This window comes from Pundamilia nyererei, unplaced genomic scaffold (assembly GCF_000239375.1).
Source record: "Pundamilia nyererei isolate P.nyererei 1_Seehausen unplaced genomic scaffold, PunNye1.0 scaffold00063, whole genome shotgun sequence".
Lineage (NCBI taxonomy): Eukaryota > Metazoa > Chordata > Actinopteri > Cichliformes > Cichlidae > Pundamilia > Pundamilia nyererei.
The window spans coordinates 2,396,298-2,417,196 of NW_005187464.1; the positions used below are offsets into that span (position 1 = coordinate 2,396,298).

The 20,899-nt window shown below is 40.1% G+C and overlaps 1 protein-coding gene across 1 annotated transcript in view; it reads right to left on the minus strand.

Moving 5' to 3' along the window:
• Positions 1-20,899, minus strand: part of nnt (nicotinamide nucleotide transhydrogenase) — a 36,506-nt gene that overhangs the window by 3,211 nt on the left and 12,396 nt on the right. The window contains exons 12-21 of the mRNA XM_005735316.1: positions 17,849-17,959; positions 13,909-14,054; positions 13,435-13,630; positions 11,491-11,724; positions 9,366-9,526; positions 6,978-7,157; positions 6,583-6,742; positions 3,090-3,171; positions 1,356-1,474; positions 515-630 (exon numbers count right to left, since the gene is read on the minus strand). Coding sequence (XP_005735373.1) covers positions 515-630; positions 1,356-1,474; positions 3,090-3,171; positions 6,583-6,742; positions 6,978-7,157; positions 9,366-9,526; positions 11,491-11,724; positions 13,435-13,630; positions 13,909-14,054; positions 17,849-17,959 — 1,505 coding nt within the window. The remainder of the gene's footprint in view (positions 1-514; positions 631-1,355; positions 1,475-3,089; positions 3,172-6,582; positions 6,743-6,977; positions 7,158-9,365; positions 9,527-11,490; positions 11,725-13,434; positions 13,631-13,908; positions 14,055-17,848; positions 17,960-20,899) is intronic.

Here is a 20,899-nt window from a genome sequence, read left to right on the forward strand (position 1 = left end):
TAAAAGTTTCTTAGTAGGCAATTCCTAGTAAGAATGAGCCTCTGAGTCAAAGCCAAAGATTATTTAAATTATAAAAGTGGTGTGTGATGAAAGTGTAATTGAGCACTTAAAAAATAGTGATTTAAAATCTGTATGTGTGTCGCTGCATGTGCGGTTAGGTAGAATGTCCTGTTTTATTTCCTGTGTGGAAACTAGTGGGAGCACTGTATAAATCACAGATCTCTGATCAGTGCCAGTGGGATGCTCCAAATGTTGATATTCCACACGGACACAGTCTCAGTAATGAGATCAGGATGGGACTGCACCTGGAACTGCAACAGTCTGTAAGAGCCTGTTTTTATATGTCTATACATGTGTGTTTTTGTCTTCTTTAGGTTTGTGTGCGTCTTTAAATGAAGCAGGTCTGCAGGTGCAGACAGTCGAACTGTTGTAAACGCTTCCATTTGTTCCTCTTCGTGTTTTTGTGCTTCAGGATAAATCTTATTATCACTCATGCATGCGCCAGATTTCTCACCTGCTTCGCCTTCCAGACTTCCAGCACGGGCATACCAGCGATGATGGAGTTGGGGTCTTCTTGGGCCGCTGAGTTAACTGTGTCATTGGCGCCAATCACCAGGACCAGGTCAGTTTCTGATAAGATGTACGAACACATCTCCATTATTTCACATCAATTTATTTATTTTTAGGTAAAATACCAAACACTTTACCCACTCATTTTTGTTTGTTCATTTAATACTGAAACACGGGACTATTATGCTCTGGGGATGCTTTAATGTGCCTGGAACTGTGAATCTCATCAGTGTGGAAGGAATCTGTGGGATAAACTGGAGGTCAAGACCCATTCCTGAAGATCATCACGTTTAAAGGCGTTTGAGAGAGTCACTAAATAAAAATGGGCTGGAATTGCTCAGAAGACATTTGTGAGACTTGTTAAAAATGAAAACAAGCGATTGCAGGCTGTTACCAGCCAAAAAGGACACACAGCTGACCAACAGCTAATAATACTTTTAGCCCTGGTAGTTTTTATGAAATAACTTTGTTTCTGTGTGCAAACTAAAACTAATGTAAGCATCCAAAATAAAACTGGGATGCTTAGAAAGCTGTGTTAAAAATTCCTTGCTCTGTTGTAACAGCACGTGGGCAATACTTTTGGTTTTCATGAGAGGGCCAATAATTCTGTTCTCACCTATGTAAGGCCTTTGAAGGTTTTCCAATAGAAGTCAAACTATCCTTTTAACCCTACATTCGTAAATATAAATGGGTCTGATTGTAAACTCTGTAAAAAGGCAGCAGCATTTATGGATGAATTAATGACAATGTACAGATTTTAAATGACAGAAATAACTAGTTCTCACCAGGGAAATCCTCATTGATCTCCTCCATTTCCAGGACAATGTCATACGGGACACCAGCTTCAGCCAACAGCACATTTAGCTGACCAGGCATGCGGCCAGCAACCGGGTGAATACCAAACCTGAGGGTGAAAAAAATACATTAAAATGAATACTTCAAATCAGTCCCACCTACTACAAACTTAGTTCGTAGTTCTTCTTGACTGCCATCAACTTCCTTAAATCAAAGAGAATTGGACAAATGGAGTTGATGAGTGTGATTACAGTCTGGTTCCACACAAACACACCTACTGCACTCCCCCACCAGTGTTATTTGTTGAGTGTGTGTCTGAGCATACACAGCTCTCAAACTCAATTAGCCATGTAATGTAATCATGGTAGGAAATTAGCACCAGCCACTGAATACTGGTGGCTGGTTCTCCTTTTCTGAAACCTTCCAATCACTTTGGCCACTATTTGGAGGTTTGATCTTTTATTTTTGTTTGATGAGCTTCGGCGGATACAGACAGCAGATGGCCCGCTGATTCTGGGGTGAATTAGCAAGTGAGTTTATGCCTTTTGTGTATTTCGATACGGTCTGCATGCACAGGACGACAGTGGGGAACACAGTAGTTTTGGTCTGGATGAGCAGAAGTTGTGGCCAAGTGTTATATTGCTAGCACCCTGTAAAAAGGAGGAGGCTGGATGAAAAAGACAAGCGGAAGAGGTGACAAAAGCAGGTACAAAGAGTAAAAAAAATAAGTGACAAAAAAGAGTTTTAATAATACAGAACAAAGTTTAAAAAAATGAAAGAAAGAGATCAGAGTGAAGGAGGTTTTTTCTGTTTTTCTCTGACCACCCACTTTCCTCTAATCAAGTACAAATGCTCTAAGCAATAGCAGCTGCAAGAGCCACGATCAAACGACAGAGGCAGGACAATTACACATGCTTCCACTGTACCTTGTCCTTCGCATCCTCTCTTTCGCATTTCCTTTTTTACCACACACACATGCCCACTACGTGTTGTTGCCCTTGTCAGTCTCCACTTGTTGGTCATGTCCTTCGTAGTATAACTTTTACATTAAGTATCGATATACCCAAACAGCTTCCAGTGCAGCTTCCATTTTTAGATGGCTCATTTGAAGTCCAAATCTGACCACTTACACTCACCACCACACACGCACGCACTGCCCGTTATGTGATATCACCACAGACCTTAAACTTGTGCACAGCGAACATCGGCTTTAGCTCGAAACGGACCCAAATTTCCCGTAGAGGATCATCACTGGGACTGAGCCTCCAGCAGCTTTCGGTTAAAAAGTTCTTCGTTTCAAATGCCAAAGGCAGCACATCGGGTGAGGAGTTAGACCAGGTGGTGTCTGAAGAAACTGGACTGTGGTGTGTGTCATCATGTGGTGGCATAGAGTGCACTCAAAACAAAGGAGGGTTTTGCTACAAATATAATTTTCGCTCATTTGCCTCAATGGAACTTCCAAAAATGGAAATCACTTAGAAGGATGGGACATTTTGATTTTGATGCACTAAAGGAGGTTCGGTGCCTCTCACTGAGGCACAAGTGAAAAGTAGATCTAAAAGTAGCAGCCATGTTGAAAATGACCCAGAGATGCTCAAGATTTACAACCCATAAAAATCCTGTTCATAAACAAAATTGATGGTATATTTTGTTGTCGTTTGGCAGCAGTTTATTTTGACAAATTAAATCTACTTTAAAAAAAGTCAACTTTATCATTCCTTTACCTGACACTCTTGCCCGCCTCTTTGAGCATCTTCACCAAGTCCGCAATGGGGTACTGGGCCTTTGCAGCACAGAGACCGTAACCTGAAATAGATTTCAAAGCAGTAACAGACAACAAGAATTAGATGATTATATATACCCAGCACAAACAAACCATTTAAATTTAGCCAAAACATATTTGTGGTTACAGCTATATAGCTTACAGAAAGCACATGCAGGAAAGGAGCGTAGCTAGAATGAGGCAGCCAACACAGTGCCTGAATGTTTATTTGTAAAATCCCTTTCATCTCACTCAGTCTCTGTGACTGAAACAATCTTCTAATCTTCAAATCTAATTTCTGCAGTCTAATTACGCTGCTTTAATGACTCACCAATAATATAAATATTCTGAAAATGAACTGAATGACCAAAGAGTAAAAACAGAGGATTTTTTAACCCACTTTATTTCCTTGTAATATCCTGCTTTTGTCATTTTAAGATTTCTTACATAAATTCATGTTGACATTTATTGTCAATGTAGCATAAAACTCAATACACAGAGTACTTCTGCCTCCCAGCCTTGGATTTATCTCATGTTTGATAATAATTCTGGAGTATGCTACTTGATTTTTCTTTTTTTAAACTCACGCTGTTGCTCACACACACAAACACATGTCAAACGGTCCGGTGATGTTTACTAACCTTGTCACAACAACCAGTCAAAAACTTTCATGTTACAGCACACCAATCAAAATGACAGTTCTACTGAAGACAAACAGAGACCCCACCCCCCAAAAAATCTCCAGAAAATTGGTTGACCCACTGCCACCCAGCTCAAAAATGAAAAATGTAGCGCTTTTCACTTCTCTGCCTCCCTCTGTCAAAATTACTGTATCCCTCTGCGCTTCCAAAATTCTCAGTGGAGCTTCTCGTATAAGAACAACAAGTGGACCCAGGCCATGAAGACACGAGCCGGATGAATGCCAAGAATGCACCGTGTTTATCGGGGCAGTGTCTTAATCATTTCCACAGATGTCAGGCAAACTGACTGTGACAGCTTCAATTTAGAGGGAATTGGTGAAATGAAAACAAGGGCACTGACTGAAAGCTGTTGCAGAGAAACAACACCAAACTACTGCTGCCTCACACAGCTCAACAAACCATGCATTTGGCTGATGTGAGTTATGCAGGCATAGCCATAAAAAATATTACTTCTATACTCTGGCTATTGTCATGTTTTAGCAATTAAATTTCCGATTGTTCTGCACATTTTAATGTACTGGGTTCTGTACAGCGACATATGAAGCGTTGTCTCCAGTGGAAACAGTCTGGCTGTATAAGTTTTACATTTACCTGTCATCACAGGTGACAAATGGCACATGTGCAGTGAAAAGGCCTTAAAACTGTAAAACTACAGAGTTGAAAACAAATCTAAGATTAAGAATGTTTGAATGTTTAACACTAAGTGGAATTTTAGAAGCTTGCTGACATCCAGACTTTGCAACAAAGTCTGGATAGCTGATTGATGTTGTTTAAAACGGCCAATTATTCAACAGATTGTTTTATAATTTGTTTTAATGGATTTCAGTTCCCAGGACTGGGATCTTATTCACAAGTGATAGGAACATGGAGCACATGGAGTTGGACCGGCAGATCGGCGACGGTTTTAGCAGTAATTTCGGAGATGTACCAGAGTGTCACAGTGAAGAGAGAGTCAAGCCAAAAGGCAAAGCTTATATTTAACAATCAATCTACGTCCCAACCCTCACCCATGATCATGAGATCTTTGTAATGACCAGAACACAAGCAGCCGAAATGCATTTCCCCCACTGGGTGGTTAGAATCAGCCTTAAAGAGAGAGAGTAAGGAGCCAAGACATCTGGATATCACAGTGCCTCCAATTGGAGATTTTCTGGGCATGACAAACTTGAAGAAGATCCCAAAGTAGTACCAGAATTCACTGGTGAGATTATATTATCATATGGCCTGAGTAGAGTTTGAGATGGAGAACTTTGAGAGGGAGAAGAACATCTGGAATACCCTTGACTCACCTCGCCTGCTTTCAAGGTGAGTCAACTTCAGATAAGCGAACGATAATGATTTTAATCATCGTATTTGCGCTGGAATCTTTTCAAGTAGACTGATTCCTAATTATTCCTGATTGCTACTTATTAAAAGCTCATATTGTCCAGCATGTGTCCCTACTAGCTGGAAGCTGCCCAAAATGCCTGGTTTCAGCCAGTTTTTTCTACTCTTGAGTCTGTATGATGTCAAAGAGAGGAGATATCCTCCATATGATCATTTCAAGCACACATCTCTGGCCATTAGCACAGAAGCCCCACCCACCTGTTGTTCAAACCTTCTGTTTCTGAGGGGAAGCCAATCAGAAGAAAGCTGGTTTAAACAAGACAGCAATGAATGACCCGAGAAGCTGCTCCAAGTACAAGATAAACGATTATTACTCTGAAATGTAAATCATTCAAAACCTTTCAAAATATGGAGCAGGAAATAAGTAATAACAGACCAACTGAAGAAATGTCTGGTATTTTATTATTTATCCTGTCTTGGTGTTGATTTGTTTGTGAAACATTTTTGAGAAAAGGCTAAGAAAATATATCTGTTTTTGGTTTTAGCTGTCAGGCGTGTTCCTGTTCATCTGCTATTATTCCCAGAAAAGAAGTGGGGGTGGGATGGTTTAACCTAAATTGGATGCCACTCTCTCCATGGATCACCTCTTTTTCACTTGACCACGTGACCACTTTAATTTGCAATTCTTGTAAATTGCAGTGGTTTCCTCTGAAGACTTCATTTTTGTATATAGGCACTCAGCGCTGTGACTGGAATCACCAGTTTGCAGATTAGATGCCTTTGGTCTGTGTTTACATGTACCCACGTGAGCGAAACAACCCTTTGGAACTGCGAATGGTTAACAACAGTCTAGACGAGGGGACCGAAATGTCAGTGGGCCACACAATAATGAGTTTAGAGCAGCAGCTCCAAGGACAATCGTTATAGTCCAGGTGGGAGGTTCAGGCACATATCTAGACAAATATTGAAAACACGTGAAACAAAGAAAATCATATAGCTGGAACAAAGACTGGAACCCACTCTTTAACCCTGAAAAAGGAACTAGAAGCCAATTTGGAGTGTGGTATTTGAATTGTCAACAAAAAACCCAACATAGCCTCATTCCATCTAATTTCCCCCTTTGACCTTGCATACATAAGCTGCACTGCAGAATGTCTATTTACGAGCACTGACGACCACACAGAAACCTAACAGCGGGTTTACGTGTGTGTGCGCATGTGCTTTTGTGTGTGTTCGTGCGCGTGCGCTCCACCAGGACTTGTCAATTAACCCAGCAAAATGATGTAACACGGGTTAACAAAAGGTTAAATAAACAGAACACACTGTGCTAATGATGGCAAAAAAGAGACTGGCAAAGTCAAAGTACTGTATTTTTCCACTCACATAAAATCCTCAGTGTGAGTATAGGGTTGTGTGTGTATGTCTTACCTGGAGTGATGATTATGTTTTGGGCCTCTTTAATCATCTCGACAGTCTGATCCACATTGACTTCTGTGTGTGTCCCTGTGATCTCCATGGGCTTTCCTGTGCCGGTGGAAGATGTGCCGTAGCCTCCCAAGATCACATTAGCCAGTGAGCGATTCATGGCCTGGAGGAGGGGGGGAAATTAAGATACTTTCTTTCATATTTACTTTACACTAAACGCTGTTGTCTAAAACAAAACATGGCTATGAATTTCACACATTTGTGACCGGAATATTTAGAAAAGCCACTCCACAGTCTTGCTATAATGGAAAAGTTAAGAGTCCCTCCTGGTGGACAGATAAGGAAAAACCACATTAAACTATCTGCTACATGAGATGCTGAGTCTGTGCTCCACTCACCACACACATAATATATGACAAAATGGCTCCAGATGACCCGATGAGAGCTCCGACGATGGTCAGCAGGTTGTTGTTGAGAAGGAAGCCCTCGGCACACAGGGCCCAGCCTGAGTAACTGTTGAGTACGGTGATTACCACCGGCATGTCAGCACCTCCAATAGCTGCTGTCAGTGTTACACCCTGGAAGAAAGGAGTAGGAAATGTGTGGTTAAACCCACTCCTGTGATCATCTTAAGTATTCGTTAGAGCAGCAAAATTGAGAGCAGCTATGAGCTCAACTGACAGACACGTTTGCTGACGTTGTCGAATGATATTGGCCGCGATTTTTGCATATATGTTGTCCAGTATGTGCCAATATTAGAACTTTGTGCTGCGAACATACAGCAGCACAGCAGCGGAGTTCTTAAATCATCACTGCAAATTCCTCCAACACAATCAGGAGTTGAGTAGCTAAAACTGGCACAAAGGCCCCTGACGTTTCTTGTCTATATCAGATATTATGAAGCCAGTGCAGCAGCTCCATAATGTAGTGGTTTACACGTTTACCTAACAAACAAAACATCTCGGGTTTGACTCTGGGAGGAGACACAAATCCCTTTGGGACTGCATTAAGAAGAGCATCTGGTATAAAAAACCAAAAAAAAACCCAGAACAGATATGGACCCACCCACCGAGGTGACAAAGTAGCAGCTCAAAGTAGCTTTAATGCGTTGCTCAGCAACCACATACCAACAGGCTACAATGACCCATTTGTGGTGTGTATACACCTGTAACACCTTGAAAAAAAGCATTGTGTCATTTTAATTCCACGGCAATGACATCTAATTTCTAACCACAAAACTTTCATTATGCATGACATATTATGACATCATAAGCCGCCACCGAACAACAGACCAAACAATCCTGTAGCGTGTGTGAGTGCCAAAACTAGGGCTCTGTCGTGTCAACTCTACACTTAGTCCTCGCTCTGAGTGTATAGAGCCGAGCCCTGCACATTCCTGCTCCGTGATACTGCACATGAACTTGGTGCTTTATTGAAACAGAGCAGAGCAGGATCCAGTGTGACTTTTACAGTTTTACACAGAGATTGGTACACAATGAAAACATCTCTGTCCTTCCTCAGCAGTGTGCACACAGAGCAAGACTAATGTTTCTTTCTTTTACTTCCCTTGGTAGGTGCTAATCCATAAAATCCGACTGTCAAAATACAACTAATAATTTGTTAGGTTAATGTCTGAATGTTACAATGTTAGGATTAAGGTTAAGTAATGTAATATATGCAATAGTCGCACTCTAGTGTTGAGACACTCACATTCAAACAAAACCTTACAAACTTTTAAATATACTAGAATGAAACTCCTGTCCACTTAGTGTTTTGTAATAATTAAATAAACAACATTTTATTTTCAAAGGATAAAAACATCATCCTAGTTTTAGACATATTTTTCACAATCAAATTTTTCTTGTCCTCCATTCCCGCTATCATCTGAACAGCTTTCGTTTAATAGGAGCCAACTGTAGTTACGAAAGCCTCAGCAGGATCCAGAAGTGTTAAGAAACGCACACATGTACAGTAGATGATGCATTATACTGTATTTGAACGACTGATTAGAGGACAGAAATATAAAACAGACTGTGAAATGATATCCATCAACCTTCTCCAGGGACATGCTAATGTTTTTAGGGGGATTGGCAAGTGTAAAAACCGAAACTCCAACACGCGGCTGTGCATAAAATTTCTTCCGTTTTTAACATGTACTGCTTGGCTTCACTTAATGTATAAAGTACTCAGCATCAGTAAATGAAACTTTGAAGGCCTAAAGACTCTCTAAAGAGAACAATTATCACTTTCCTTTATTATTTACACTGTAAAACGCTTCTCTATAGACCCCAAGTCTAACTTCATAGAATATAACTATTGCTAATTGTAAATCTAAAGACTGTCAGTAAAAAATAGATTTAAAAGTAGGTGGGGTTGTTGTTTATTGTTATTGTTCACTGTCACATGCTTAACATTTGACACTGCTATGGAGAAATGCCTGCATTGAAGATGTCTGTCTCTGATTTCTACAGAATTTCAAACGTTAAGCTTAACGACAGTGGAGAATATTAACCCAGCAGTTTGGCCACTGCCAACTCTCTGCTCCATTCTGAATTTCTGGGCAGCTACTGTTTCCTGTGCAAAAAGCCTCCTGACATTTATGAGCAAATCCCTTCGTTTTGTCTCTTTTCTACACCTCTCTGGCATCATTTCTCTTGACTTCTTTATGCCCTTTCACCACTCGTGAAAAATTTTACCATCATGTCCAGTCTGTCGGTATGAAATAACTTCTCAATCTGTGATTTTTAAGAGCGAAAAAACAGACTTCATACATAAACACAGCATACCATGACAGCAGAGAGAGCAGACACTGATCCGAGACAGGTGATGCCTGTGGTGTAACTTGGATCCAGCATGTAGGGAATCATCCCACCGACACTTGCTGCCATAAGAGTGGCATTCAGGGCGTGACGACCGGGGAGCATCAGAGGAGCGCTGTTCAACATACCTGCATGTGGAGAAAAGTGGTGAGAACAAAAAAAAAAATATCTGTTAGGTGTACACTCAAACTCCTAGCAGTAGCTTTTTTTTGTATGTGTGACATTTATCATTTTAGATTTCTTCCTTCGCAACCACCACTTGAGACTTGTCATTAACTGAATGCCATGTAGATGCATAATTTGTCCTTATGAAACACTTTCAGTCAACATGGAAATTACAGTGTGATTACAAGGACTGGAGCCAGCACATGAACCTGATGAACTGGGCTTCTTTTTTAACGCTTCACAGCTAGCAGCGGTGACACGAAGCAGCAGACTTCCTTATGTGGATAAACACAGTATGATCAAGCTGGCAGCAAAGTGTGCATATGTGTGTCTGTGTATATAGTCGATGCTGGTTAGAGTTAAGTTTGTTAATCAATAAAGATAACATTTTTTTTCTTTGATCATTTTTCACCTCCAAATGTCAAAAAATAATTGCAGGTCAGTTAACTGGTCATGTTTAGGAAAAACAATCGCAAATAAAACTTTACCATACATATGAAATATAATAATAATAATAATAATAATAATAATAATAGATTGCATTTATATAGCACTTTTCGGGGCCCTCAAAGCGCTTTACAATTTCACTATTCATTCACTCTCACATTCACACAAGGCAGCTACAGTTGTAGCCACAGCTGCCCTGGGGCAGACTGACAGAAGCGAGGGAGGTAGGTGAAGTGTCTTGCCCAAGGACACAACGACCGAGACTGTCTGAGCCGGGGCTCAAACCGGCAACCTTCCGATTACAAGACGAACTGCCAACTCAATCGTGGCTCAATCATCTCAATTATAACAAAAACAAGAAGTGAGTCAAACGAATTGCAGTATTCAGACAGGAACTGGAAACTAAAGATGGATGGAGCTGCCGTGATGGCACCTGGTCTCAACAGTAACGCTTTGGACTTTTATAGTCAGAAGGTACCTGAAGAAAACAGTTCCAAGTTCTCTTATCTAGCAAGTATGGTTAGTAAGTTGCAATGCACACATGTCTGCTTATCAATCTGAAACAACACAGCAATAACAAAATACAAGAATTCACTCACTGAAGCTAAAACACAAACTTCCTAGATGGTCTGTACCACACTGTAATCCACATCACTTGTTCCTACCAAACAGCAAAAGCATGGCTGAGAAGTCTAGTTCAGTAAATCTGAGTAGCAGGTGTGAAACCTAGCTTCAAGCTATCTGCATCTACACTCTGTGTTGGCACATCTGCCAAAGAAACCACATCCCTAACTTTTGGCCTTAACAGTATCTAAAAGGATTCACTCAGTACCAAGTTGTTATGAAGCGGGAAACTATCCATAATGGACCAAACTGTTGTAAGCTGGGCATTTTAACATGGAAGTCTCTGGAGACTGAGGTGGTTTAGGAGCAGCCTCAAGTGGCCAGTAAGAGAACTGCACTTTTTGGCACTTCCATACCAGCTTCATTTTTCAGGCATTGAGGTTGCCACCCATAATTAAGACTTCTTATTAACTTAAACAAGGAGTTTACTTTTGCTTATATAGTGTTTATGCTAAGCAAAGCTCAATGACTCCCAGCTCCAGTTAAAAAATAATGCAGAGACTCGAGATTGGCAGTGATCTTCTAATCTGGCTCTTGGAAAGAAAGTAAAGAAAGAGCACATCTGAGCTTAAAAAATATTTTTCTAAAAAGAGCTTTGCAAAATTAACATTAACTGTAGCTTTACAGATCACAGCTGACCCAGATCCATGGTTTTCCTAATATGTATCGTGCACCTAAAAGTAGCATCTCATGATGGACTGTATCTGCCTCCTCTCTGGCAACCAGGATGATCAAAAGTGTAATAAATATGCTTTATAATAACATGTCAGCATTATTCCAAAGAGTGCCTGTACATCAGCAAGTGTAAATGTTTCTTTTCCATTCAATATTTAGTATATGCAACTGCAGCTCTCACCTTGCAGTTTGCCATATGCTACCAAAGAGCCGCTAAAAGTGACTCCACCGATGTAGGCTCCAAGATACGCAACTATCTTGGTGAGGTTGGCTGCAGGGTCTGTGGCGAAGTGTGGGTACTCAATCATGTATTCAGCCACACAGGTGAGCACAGCAGCCAAGCCAACCAAACTGTGGAAAGCAGCCACCAGCTGGGGCAAGTCACTGATCTGGATCTTCTTAGCAATGGCCAGGCCTAGAGAGAAGGAGAGATAAGAAGTAAATAAAGTTTAGTGGCCCTGAAAGACCCACACACAAATAACATGCAAATCACAAGCACATGCACATGCACTCAGGACTGCTGGGAAGTGGGCCCATCTAAAGAGCCAGGTGTTGCTGATGAGGCTTGCTTGGGGAAATTCCATGTGTGTGAGTTGGTCTACACTTTCTGTACATGTGCGTGTGTGAAATACATTCCCGTATCTGGGGTTAAAAAGAAAAACAGCATTATTGTCTGTGTGGATAGTTTAGTCTGGGTTTCAGCTTTGTGGCTGGAACAATTAGCATTTAAATGATCAAACAAACCTCAAAGAGAGAGAAAGTGAGTAATGTGTGATGCTGACCATTCTGACAGATCTGCTTTGTCTGGCAGAGATTTAGTCATGATGTAAATATCACTGCTCTTAACACACCTGCTAACCTAATGTAGCCAAGGCCAGAATACATGCAAACAATGCAAAAGCCGCATTCAATATATTGGAGTCAAGAGACATTCCTACTTCTGTGTAGGGGAGAAGGACAAGTCGATCTTTTAAAATCTATGCACAGCTGCAAGAAGGGAGTTTGTGAATCATTTGGAGTTACGATGATTTCAATCAACTTGAATACAACCTGACTAAGCTAATTAACGCACAAATAGTTGTGCTTTTCATTGCTTAATTGAACACATTAAGTAGTTATGGTGGAAGCTGAAAAGAGTTAAACATTAACTCTTGAATTCAGTAACTTGTGGAACATCCTTTAACAATCGAGTATGTCCAGTAAGTGCTTTTGCAACATGCAGAATGCTGACGAGGAACAGTGGAGCCTTCCTTCATACAAAACTCCCGGGATGTCAAGATCAAAAAAATCCCTCTAAAGGTCATACCTCAGGATCTTAGCTGGATTAGAGTCAAACCTAATCAAAACCTGAATCTTGTTTCATTGTCTTCCAGCTCTTCTGGTGCTAATTAACTTGTGTGCTTGTTGCTTTGCATCAATACTGCTGCAACACCCAACCTCTCCCAATCTCAAGGTTATGGACTGCTGCCTTGACAAAGTTACTTCATACAATTTAGCTTCATTATTTCATTTAGATATATATCCATTATATTGTTGCAAGGTGTGTGTGTGTGTGTGTGTGTGTGTGTGTGTGTGTGTGTGTGTGTGTGTGTGTGTGTGGATGTCTGCAGGTGTTTTGCTGCTACCCTTGTGCTTACCTCTTTTTGGACTGAAACCTTGGGATGATCTTTGCAGTACGTCTAAAACAATTTGGCTCATTGTAGACTGATGAACATTCAGGTCCCTGTAGTTTTCTAGCCTTTCCCACTTCTTTTTACCTCAGTAATACTTCTAAGATCTTGTGAAAGCTGTCGCAATCAAAGCATGTTAAATGCCAAGCAGGTTTTCCTTAAGAGGAGCAGACTTTGCATGCCTTTATTTACAGGAATGGCACCTCCTGCAGCCCACGCATCAAATCTCATGTCTTAAATCTGAACACCAGACATTAGTAGGTTTTAAGCTTGCAGTGTAATTTATTACTCACCATGTTAAATAAAGACAAATGTCTGTGTGTCATTGCTTTACTCAGACTGTTTTTATCTCCATTTGTGACTTAGATGAATATCAGACTGCATGTCATAATCAGTACTGAGATCCTGGTAATTTTAAAGTTTTTATTTGCAACTCTAAATGCAAACAGACTCACCAGCAGTGCCACCCACAGCCATGGCTGCACTCATTTGTGCCAGGAGCTCAGGACTTGGTTTGAGGGCACCCAGAGTGGCTGCAATCCCGCCTGCGACTCCCATCATACCTAAAGTGTTACCCAGACGGGCTGTGGCTTGGTTAGAAAGGCCAGCCAGGGCACCAACGCAGCACAAGCCTGAGCCTAAGTACATCATCTGGTCAGGGAAAGAGCGAGAATGGAAAAGAAGGGTGGACAAGGATTAAGGAACCACAGGATGAAAAAAAAAAAAAAAAAAAAGAAAAGTCCAAGTGATTTTACTTAGAGTTCCTGCACAACATCTGTGGAATCAAAGAATACATTTTGGAGGTCTCAAGGACTTTTATATAGTCATGAGCTGTTTTGCATCAATGCACATGGATAAAGAAAATAGCTTCAGTGAGAAAACATGAAAACACTTTAACTAACGGACACAACTTAAATGTCCTCTTTCACCTGTTCAATGTTATATCCAGACTGCAGGGCAGCAGCGTAGCCTCCAACGAAGACACCACCAGGAAGCAAATAGAGGTAGTTGTACTCTGGGGGATCAGTGGGACGTTTGAACATGTCCAACATCTTCTTAGTCACCAGAAAACCACCTGATGAGGAAATGAAGACACTTATATTGACAACTGCTAAGTCAATTAAAATTAACAAAATAATCATTTATATAGAAAAACACAAAAAACTTTAACTAAAAACAAGAAGAAGAAGAAGAAAAAGAGTAAAAATAGTTGACGCACCTGAAAAACAGTTTCTACATTTTTAGACTAACAGGTGTTTTAAAGGCCATAGCTAAAATTTGTTGCCAAGCCCAATAACCAATGTTAGGAATTTAATGAGTCTACTTTATGTCAGGGTAAATATTTCAAGTAGAAAACCTCAAAAGTGTCAAACCGGGAGCAGACAGTGTCTTACTGCTTTACAGGACAAGATCACATTACTGCATGTATGCCTCCCTTTTCCCCTCTGGCAAGACTGTAGCCACGTGCATACACATGCACTAATACACAGAGGGGTGAATCGGAGGTTAGCATCTGTTTCTGTCCCGTACATGTAATTTTAGTCACATAATGTCCCATTTAAAACATGTACTAATAATCGACTATTATTCCAGACCAGACTGGGTCAATACAGTTACATATTTGGACAGAGACAACTTTCTTTTTTCTCATTTTGGGTTCTGTACGTTACCACAATGAATTTTAAATGAAACAACTCAGATGCAGTTTGAGTGTAGACTTTAAGCTTGAATTCAGTGGGTTGAACAAAAAGATTGCATAAAAATGTGAGGAACTGAAGTATTTTTTAAGCATAATCCCTTCATTTTAGGCGCTCAAATGTAATTGGACAAATTAAATAACTGAAAATAAAACGTTCGTTTCTAATACTTGGTTGAAAACCTTTTGCTGGCAATAACAGCCTGAAGTCTTGAACTCATGGACATCACCAGATGCTGGGTTTCCTCGTTTGTAATGCTCTTCCAGGCCTTTACTGCTGTTTGTTTGTGGGCCTCTATCCAACGTTTAGTCTTCAACAAGTGAAATGCACGCTCAACTGGGTTAAGATCACGTGACTGACTTGGTCAATCAAAAATATTCCACTTCTTGCTCAAATAAACTCTTGGATTGCTTTGGCTGTATGTTTTGGTCACTGTCCATCTGTATTATGGAACGCTGTTCAATCAATTTTAGGGATTTGAGCAGACAGTGTGCCTCTGAACGCCTCAGAATTCATTCGGCTGCGTCTGTCCTGTGTCACATCATCACTAAACACTAGTGTCCCAGTGCCACTGGCAGCCATGCACGCCCAAGCCATCACACTGCCTCTGCTGTGTTTTACAGGCGATGTGGTTGCTTTGGATCATGAGCTGTTCCACGCCTTCTCCATACTTTCTTCTTGCCATTGTTCTGGTAGAGGTTGATCTTTGTTTCATCCTTCCAAAGAATGTTTTTCCAGAACTGCTGGGGATTTTTTTGTTTTGTTTTTTTGCATCATCCCGTCAAACTTCTCTATTCTTGAGACTTGTGAGTGGCTTGCACCTTGCAGTGAACCCTCTGTATTTACTTTCATGCAGTCTTCTCTTTATTGTAGACTTAGATATCGATACGCCTACCTCCTGGAGAGTGTCGTTCATTTTTTTGTCCTACACCTCTTGAACGTAGATACCCTCAAATGAAAACTGAGAGTGTACACATCATATCCATGTCCATTATATAACTATAATTGGAATATGTTTCAGTAAACAGGTTTTTAAAAAAAAACAAAAACAAAAAACAACTTGTTTCAGTACCCAAATATATATGGATCTAACTGTATATTAATATGGAGGAACGTCTGTGTATGGGCTGAGCCAGTATTGGTCTCTTTTTGGGGGGTAATTCTTAACCAAAAATGGGGCTAGTGGCACTATATTTGGAAAGCTTGCAAGAAAAACAGCCTATAAACAAGATTAAGAGTTTACACTCATGCTGGAAGAGTTGTGCTTGAACTCATTCAGACAGCATAATATTGATTTACTGTGTCAGATTAAGCAATAACAGAGTTATGAAATTCTGATAAACACTGCTTATCTTACTTCATTTAGCACCTCACCATGATAACATCTGCTAAATACTGTGCTGGGAATGCTGCCGGTAACCAAAGAATGTACATACAACATTTTTAGCCTGTTATTTTCAGTAAAAGATGAGGTATTTCACAAGACCAGTAAAAACTTTGACCCGTTAATAAAGTTAAGAAAAAGGCAACTAGCTGTTAAAAAAGCTCATCGTGCTATCACGTGATAGCAAACAAATTAAATACTCAAAATGTTAAAACATCAATTATACAATCTTTAAAATGTCAAAATGCTTTTGCTTCGCTTACATGACTACATTTAATGGCCACTTTGTTAGGTACATCTTGCTAATACTTGGTTGGTCCTTAATTCCTTGGTCCACAGATTCAACGAGGTGCTGGAAAGATTCCTCAGAGATTTTAGTCCATGTTGACATGACATCATCACACAGTTGCTCACTATGGAGGCCATTTGAGTACAGTGAACCAATTTTCTTGTTCAAGACACCAGTTTGAGCTTTTTTATACTCACTAGACCAGGCAACGTTTTTCCAATTGTCAGTTGTCCAATTTTGATTAGCCTGTGTTAAGTGTGGCCTCAGCTTCCTGTTTCTTAGCTGACAGGAGTGACACCTGGTGTGATCTTCTGCAGCTAAAGCCCATATGTTTCAAGATATGACGTGCTGTTCATTCTTGATACTTTTCTGCGTACTTTGGTTGTAACAAGTAGTTATTTACTACTAATACTTACTTGCTACTTGCTTCTATTACTGTAATTTGCTTTTAGTGAGCAGTAAAACAGGTATACGTAATAAACTGGCCAATTAGTTGATATTAGCTTTAAAGAGGCATTTGAATATTTGACTTATCAGCAAGAAAGTGCCTGTTGAACATGCAGATATCAGAATCCCAGTTTTGCATGTTTTTGGTTTTATTTTTTCAGTTCGGTAGCTTAGAAAAACGTAGCTCTGGGTTTTTTACCCTTCTTGCAGTGCAACCACCACACTGGAGCTTTCAGGCATTTTTCAGATTTTTGCTAACAGATGGAATTGATAAGGCAGCATGTTCACATTTTACATAGACCTAATTGCGCTCTGTCTTTATTGTGTTTGTCCGTTTCCATGGCGTGTTAAGTTTGTTCCCATGGGGTTATGGTAATGTGGTATACTGCTATGAAATATGTCTGAGGAACCCAACTCAAAGGGAACATTAAAAAAAATAACTGGTAGGTATGTCAATGAAGGCTGTGGTATTTCAGAAGAAAGAGCAAAGTTAAGTGAAAGCGCTAAAAAGTGGTTTGTACAGTGATGCATTTGAAAGCAATGATTGATCTGTGGTAAGATTCTACTTAATGCCCTCTGCATCTCTAACACTCAACTGACGCATCAGTATATTTTAACAAACAAACTAAATGTATCTGTTATGCAAGTCAACTGTTTATTTGCTTGCATCAAAGTCTGTCCTGGTGTCTAGCAGTGAGCTAATAGGAGAAATTAAAACTAAATCATGGCTCAGCCCTGGAGGAACACTCTGTTTTTCCCAGGACTATTACAGAGCGATGAGTATTATAATGACTCCAGGAACAGTTTGTCATTATAATGGAAATTATTGAGGCTAATAGCAGGAATGGATGTGTGTGGTCCGAGCGAGAGCCACCGACTCTGGGCTGAGCAGGTGGGCAGAGAGGGCAGCTGCAAAACTTGGGTTTGAAATGATGTTATTGCACAATCAATATTAAACACCTCAATCTTCAGCCCAAGATGATATATTATTGGCTCTGGGTTGCTGTAACTGGCAGGGGTTACCGTGAGGTGTCTGTGTTAGGGTGACTCACCAGCAATGTTGACCGAAGAGATGAAGGCAGCGAGCACAGCCAGTGTCTCAGCAGTCGAAGTTGGGACGTAGCCCCCTCCCATCAGGGACAGACCACCCACAGCCGTCAGACCTGTAGACCACAGACATTTCAGTATTCATGAACCTACGCTTTCATAATACACATAATACAGTGGGGGGGGGTTCAAAAATTTGGTGAAGATGTCACAAAAACAGCACAGAACTTCAAAACATGAATTCAGTTGTCGAAAAAACAAAAAGTTAATCTTGACACTTATTAGATTTGGTTTAATCAGACAGTTTCCTCGGAATACTGTTTGTTTTCCAGATAGGAAAAAGATACGGAGATAAAAAAATGGATGGAAAGGAAAAGAGTGTGTGCGTTTTTACCAAAAGAGACTCAGGAAACCTCGATAACATCAGTCCTGTAATGATTTACAGGCAGTAGGATGCAATGCACAACTACCATTGGAGCCTGCATTCACATGGGCTTGTGACTGTGTGCTATTTTGGTTGACTAACAGGTAGTGTGTGTGTTTGTGTGTTTGAAGTCAACAGTGTTAGATTGGACTTTCAAATGATGAAAAAAAGGAAGTCTGACCTCCTTTTTTCTCAGACAAAATGCAGCTTTATAAACACGCCTGTATGTCGGCTTCAACTTTTAAAGCTGCCAAACACTCTTTCGCCACTTGTATTTATGTAAATACAACCTCATTTTAAATTAGCTGTCGCAAATAGAAACCACTGTTGCAGGATAACCTGGAGCATTAATACTTTAAAGTTGGTTTTTAATCACCCCACAGAAACCAGCAAAAAATGAGTCAGGGTGCCACTAATCAATCTTCTTTTAATAATGATTAATGTTACACTCTCATGAACAAAGTGACCGTATGCAGTCTGTATACATCTCACACAAACTGGATCCATGTTCTGTATTTACGTATGTAACCTAGTGATGATCCCTGTAACTGTCCACATTTTCCAACCACGCTGATCCAGTCAGTTTTCCATTAATTTGCTTACTACAGCATTCTGCAAACAGCCAGCCTCGACACTGGTCGTTGATAACAATCATCTGTCAAGTCAGCGGTCTTCTGCATGAATGTGGTTGCGTGTGCTGAACTAGACCGACAGATACTAATACAATGTAAGCAAGTCAAATTTGAATACTGAGGTTTTAACAAGCAACAGTTACATAATACATTGAAGTTGGTACTATTTAAATTTAACAACCAAATAGTTTTAAACTTTTTTATACCACATGCAAATTTCTTGAGATGCAAGTATATACGTCCAGTAGGTGTGTTACATTTTTCTTTGGCTTTCACCTCTTTTAACTGTATTTTCTTTTTTTTAATATCTAAAAATGTCCTTAGAATTCCAACTTTGCTTTAAATTTGATGACAAACAAACTTTTAGCTTTTAAGTTGCAGTGTATTAAGCATGGCCTTGATTATTTCAAGCTTATTCTTCAAGTTTCCTTCCCTCTTTCTACTTTTTTTTTAGGTCACATACTCATTTTAATGTTTATTGTCCTTTTGTTTGCCATATAGATGGGTATCTGTTATGGTTAAATGGTTAAATAAAATTACCAGGTGGGCCCACTTCCTAAATGTAATCTGAATGGGATTTTTTTTGCATTTTCTCAGGGGAGGTTTTTTGTGTGTGTTGTTTTTGTTTTACCTACAGCTAATGTCAACATATATATGTTGATGTTAGAAGCCTTGACGACTCAACAAAGAGTTACATTAGGGCACTAAGGTCTTTACTTCTTTCTGCTCCTGATCAATGAATAATGTGTGCAAATGCAACCTGACTGAAAAAACAAAACAAAAAAAACAAACAAAAGCAATGTTGCCACTTGTCAACAGGAACTGAGCTGCACAATAAAAAAAAGCCCATGCTGTAATTAGTCATGGCAAGAATGTGCCCCTCCTTAAGACTCCATTTATCCCGCCATGTTGGTCGCCTTGTGTGCCACTGTTATGATAAAACCGACGTCTTTTTATGCTCGCCAATGACACACAAGCCGCTGCTGCAGTATTCACAGGAGAAACAAACAAGATGGGGTTAACAGCAAGGATAAAAGTGCCATTAGGCCTGTTTTGGTTGGAGATTTCCTATTAAAAGGGAGTTCTTCATTCCCACCATCTCCAAGGGCTTGTGCATGTGACTGCTGGGGTTTTCTCTCTAATATAGAAAGCACCTTGAGCTAATTGTTCTGAAATACTTCTAAATAAATAAAACGAAACTGGACCTACAGAATAAACTGATCAGTCACTAGGAGGACAGCAAATAACTAGTTAACTCCTTGCAACTAGTCACTAACAATGGAAAAAGGGGGGAAAATGAGAATTTGATTTTTTCTTTTTTAAAGAAAAGAAAACAGATGCAGTTACATCTTGTAGGTGGAGATCAAAGACATTCCTGTCCAACTTAATGAACGGATAAGCCCAAAAGCAAGCCAATAGGCATCAGTGGACACATGCAAACTGTAAGGTATCAACAGATGTCTGCACTGGGTGGCCTAACGCCCTGTGTGTGTGTCTATGTATCAAACATTAGGTTTCAGGCAGTAAATCAGGCCTCTCAAGTAGATTAAAGCCTTATTATAAGTCACCAGATATGAAGATACATTTCAATGAGCCACTGGATGTGAAACCAGTATCTGAAGAATCTAAGATGACCCACCAGTCGGAGTCACTACTGGCTGTAACACAATAATGTCCTGAAAAGAATAAAACTGTCCTTCATTGCAACCCTAAATTCCAACATGATTCCCTAATGTCTGTAAGTTATTGTGTGTGTGTGTCTTTATGATGCCTGGCACAACAACAACAATTCTGCAGGTTTCACTGTTTCCATAACCACAGTCAGTGACAGAGGTTTTTAAAAAAGCCAGTGAGTCCCTGCCAAATATGAGAGGAAAAAAATACCTGGACAAAGAGGAAGGTGAGAGGGGAAAGGAGGTGAAGGGAGCAGACAAGATGGAAAGAAAAACAAAAAACAAAGAAACGTTTCGGGAAATCTATCAAGTTCTACCAATATTAAG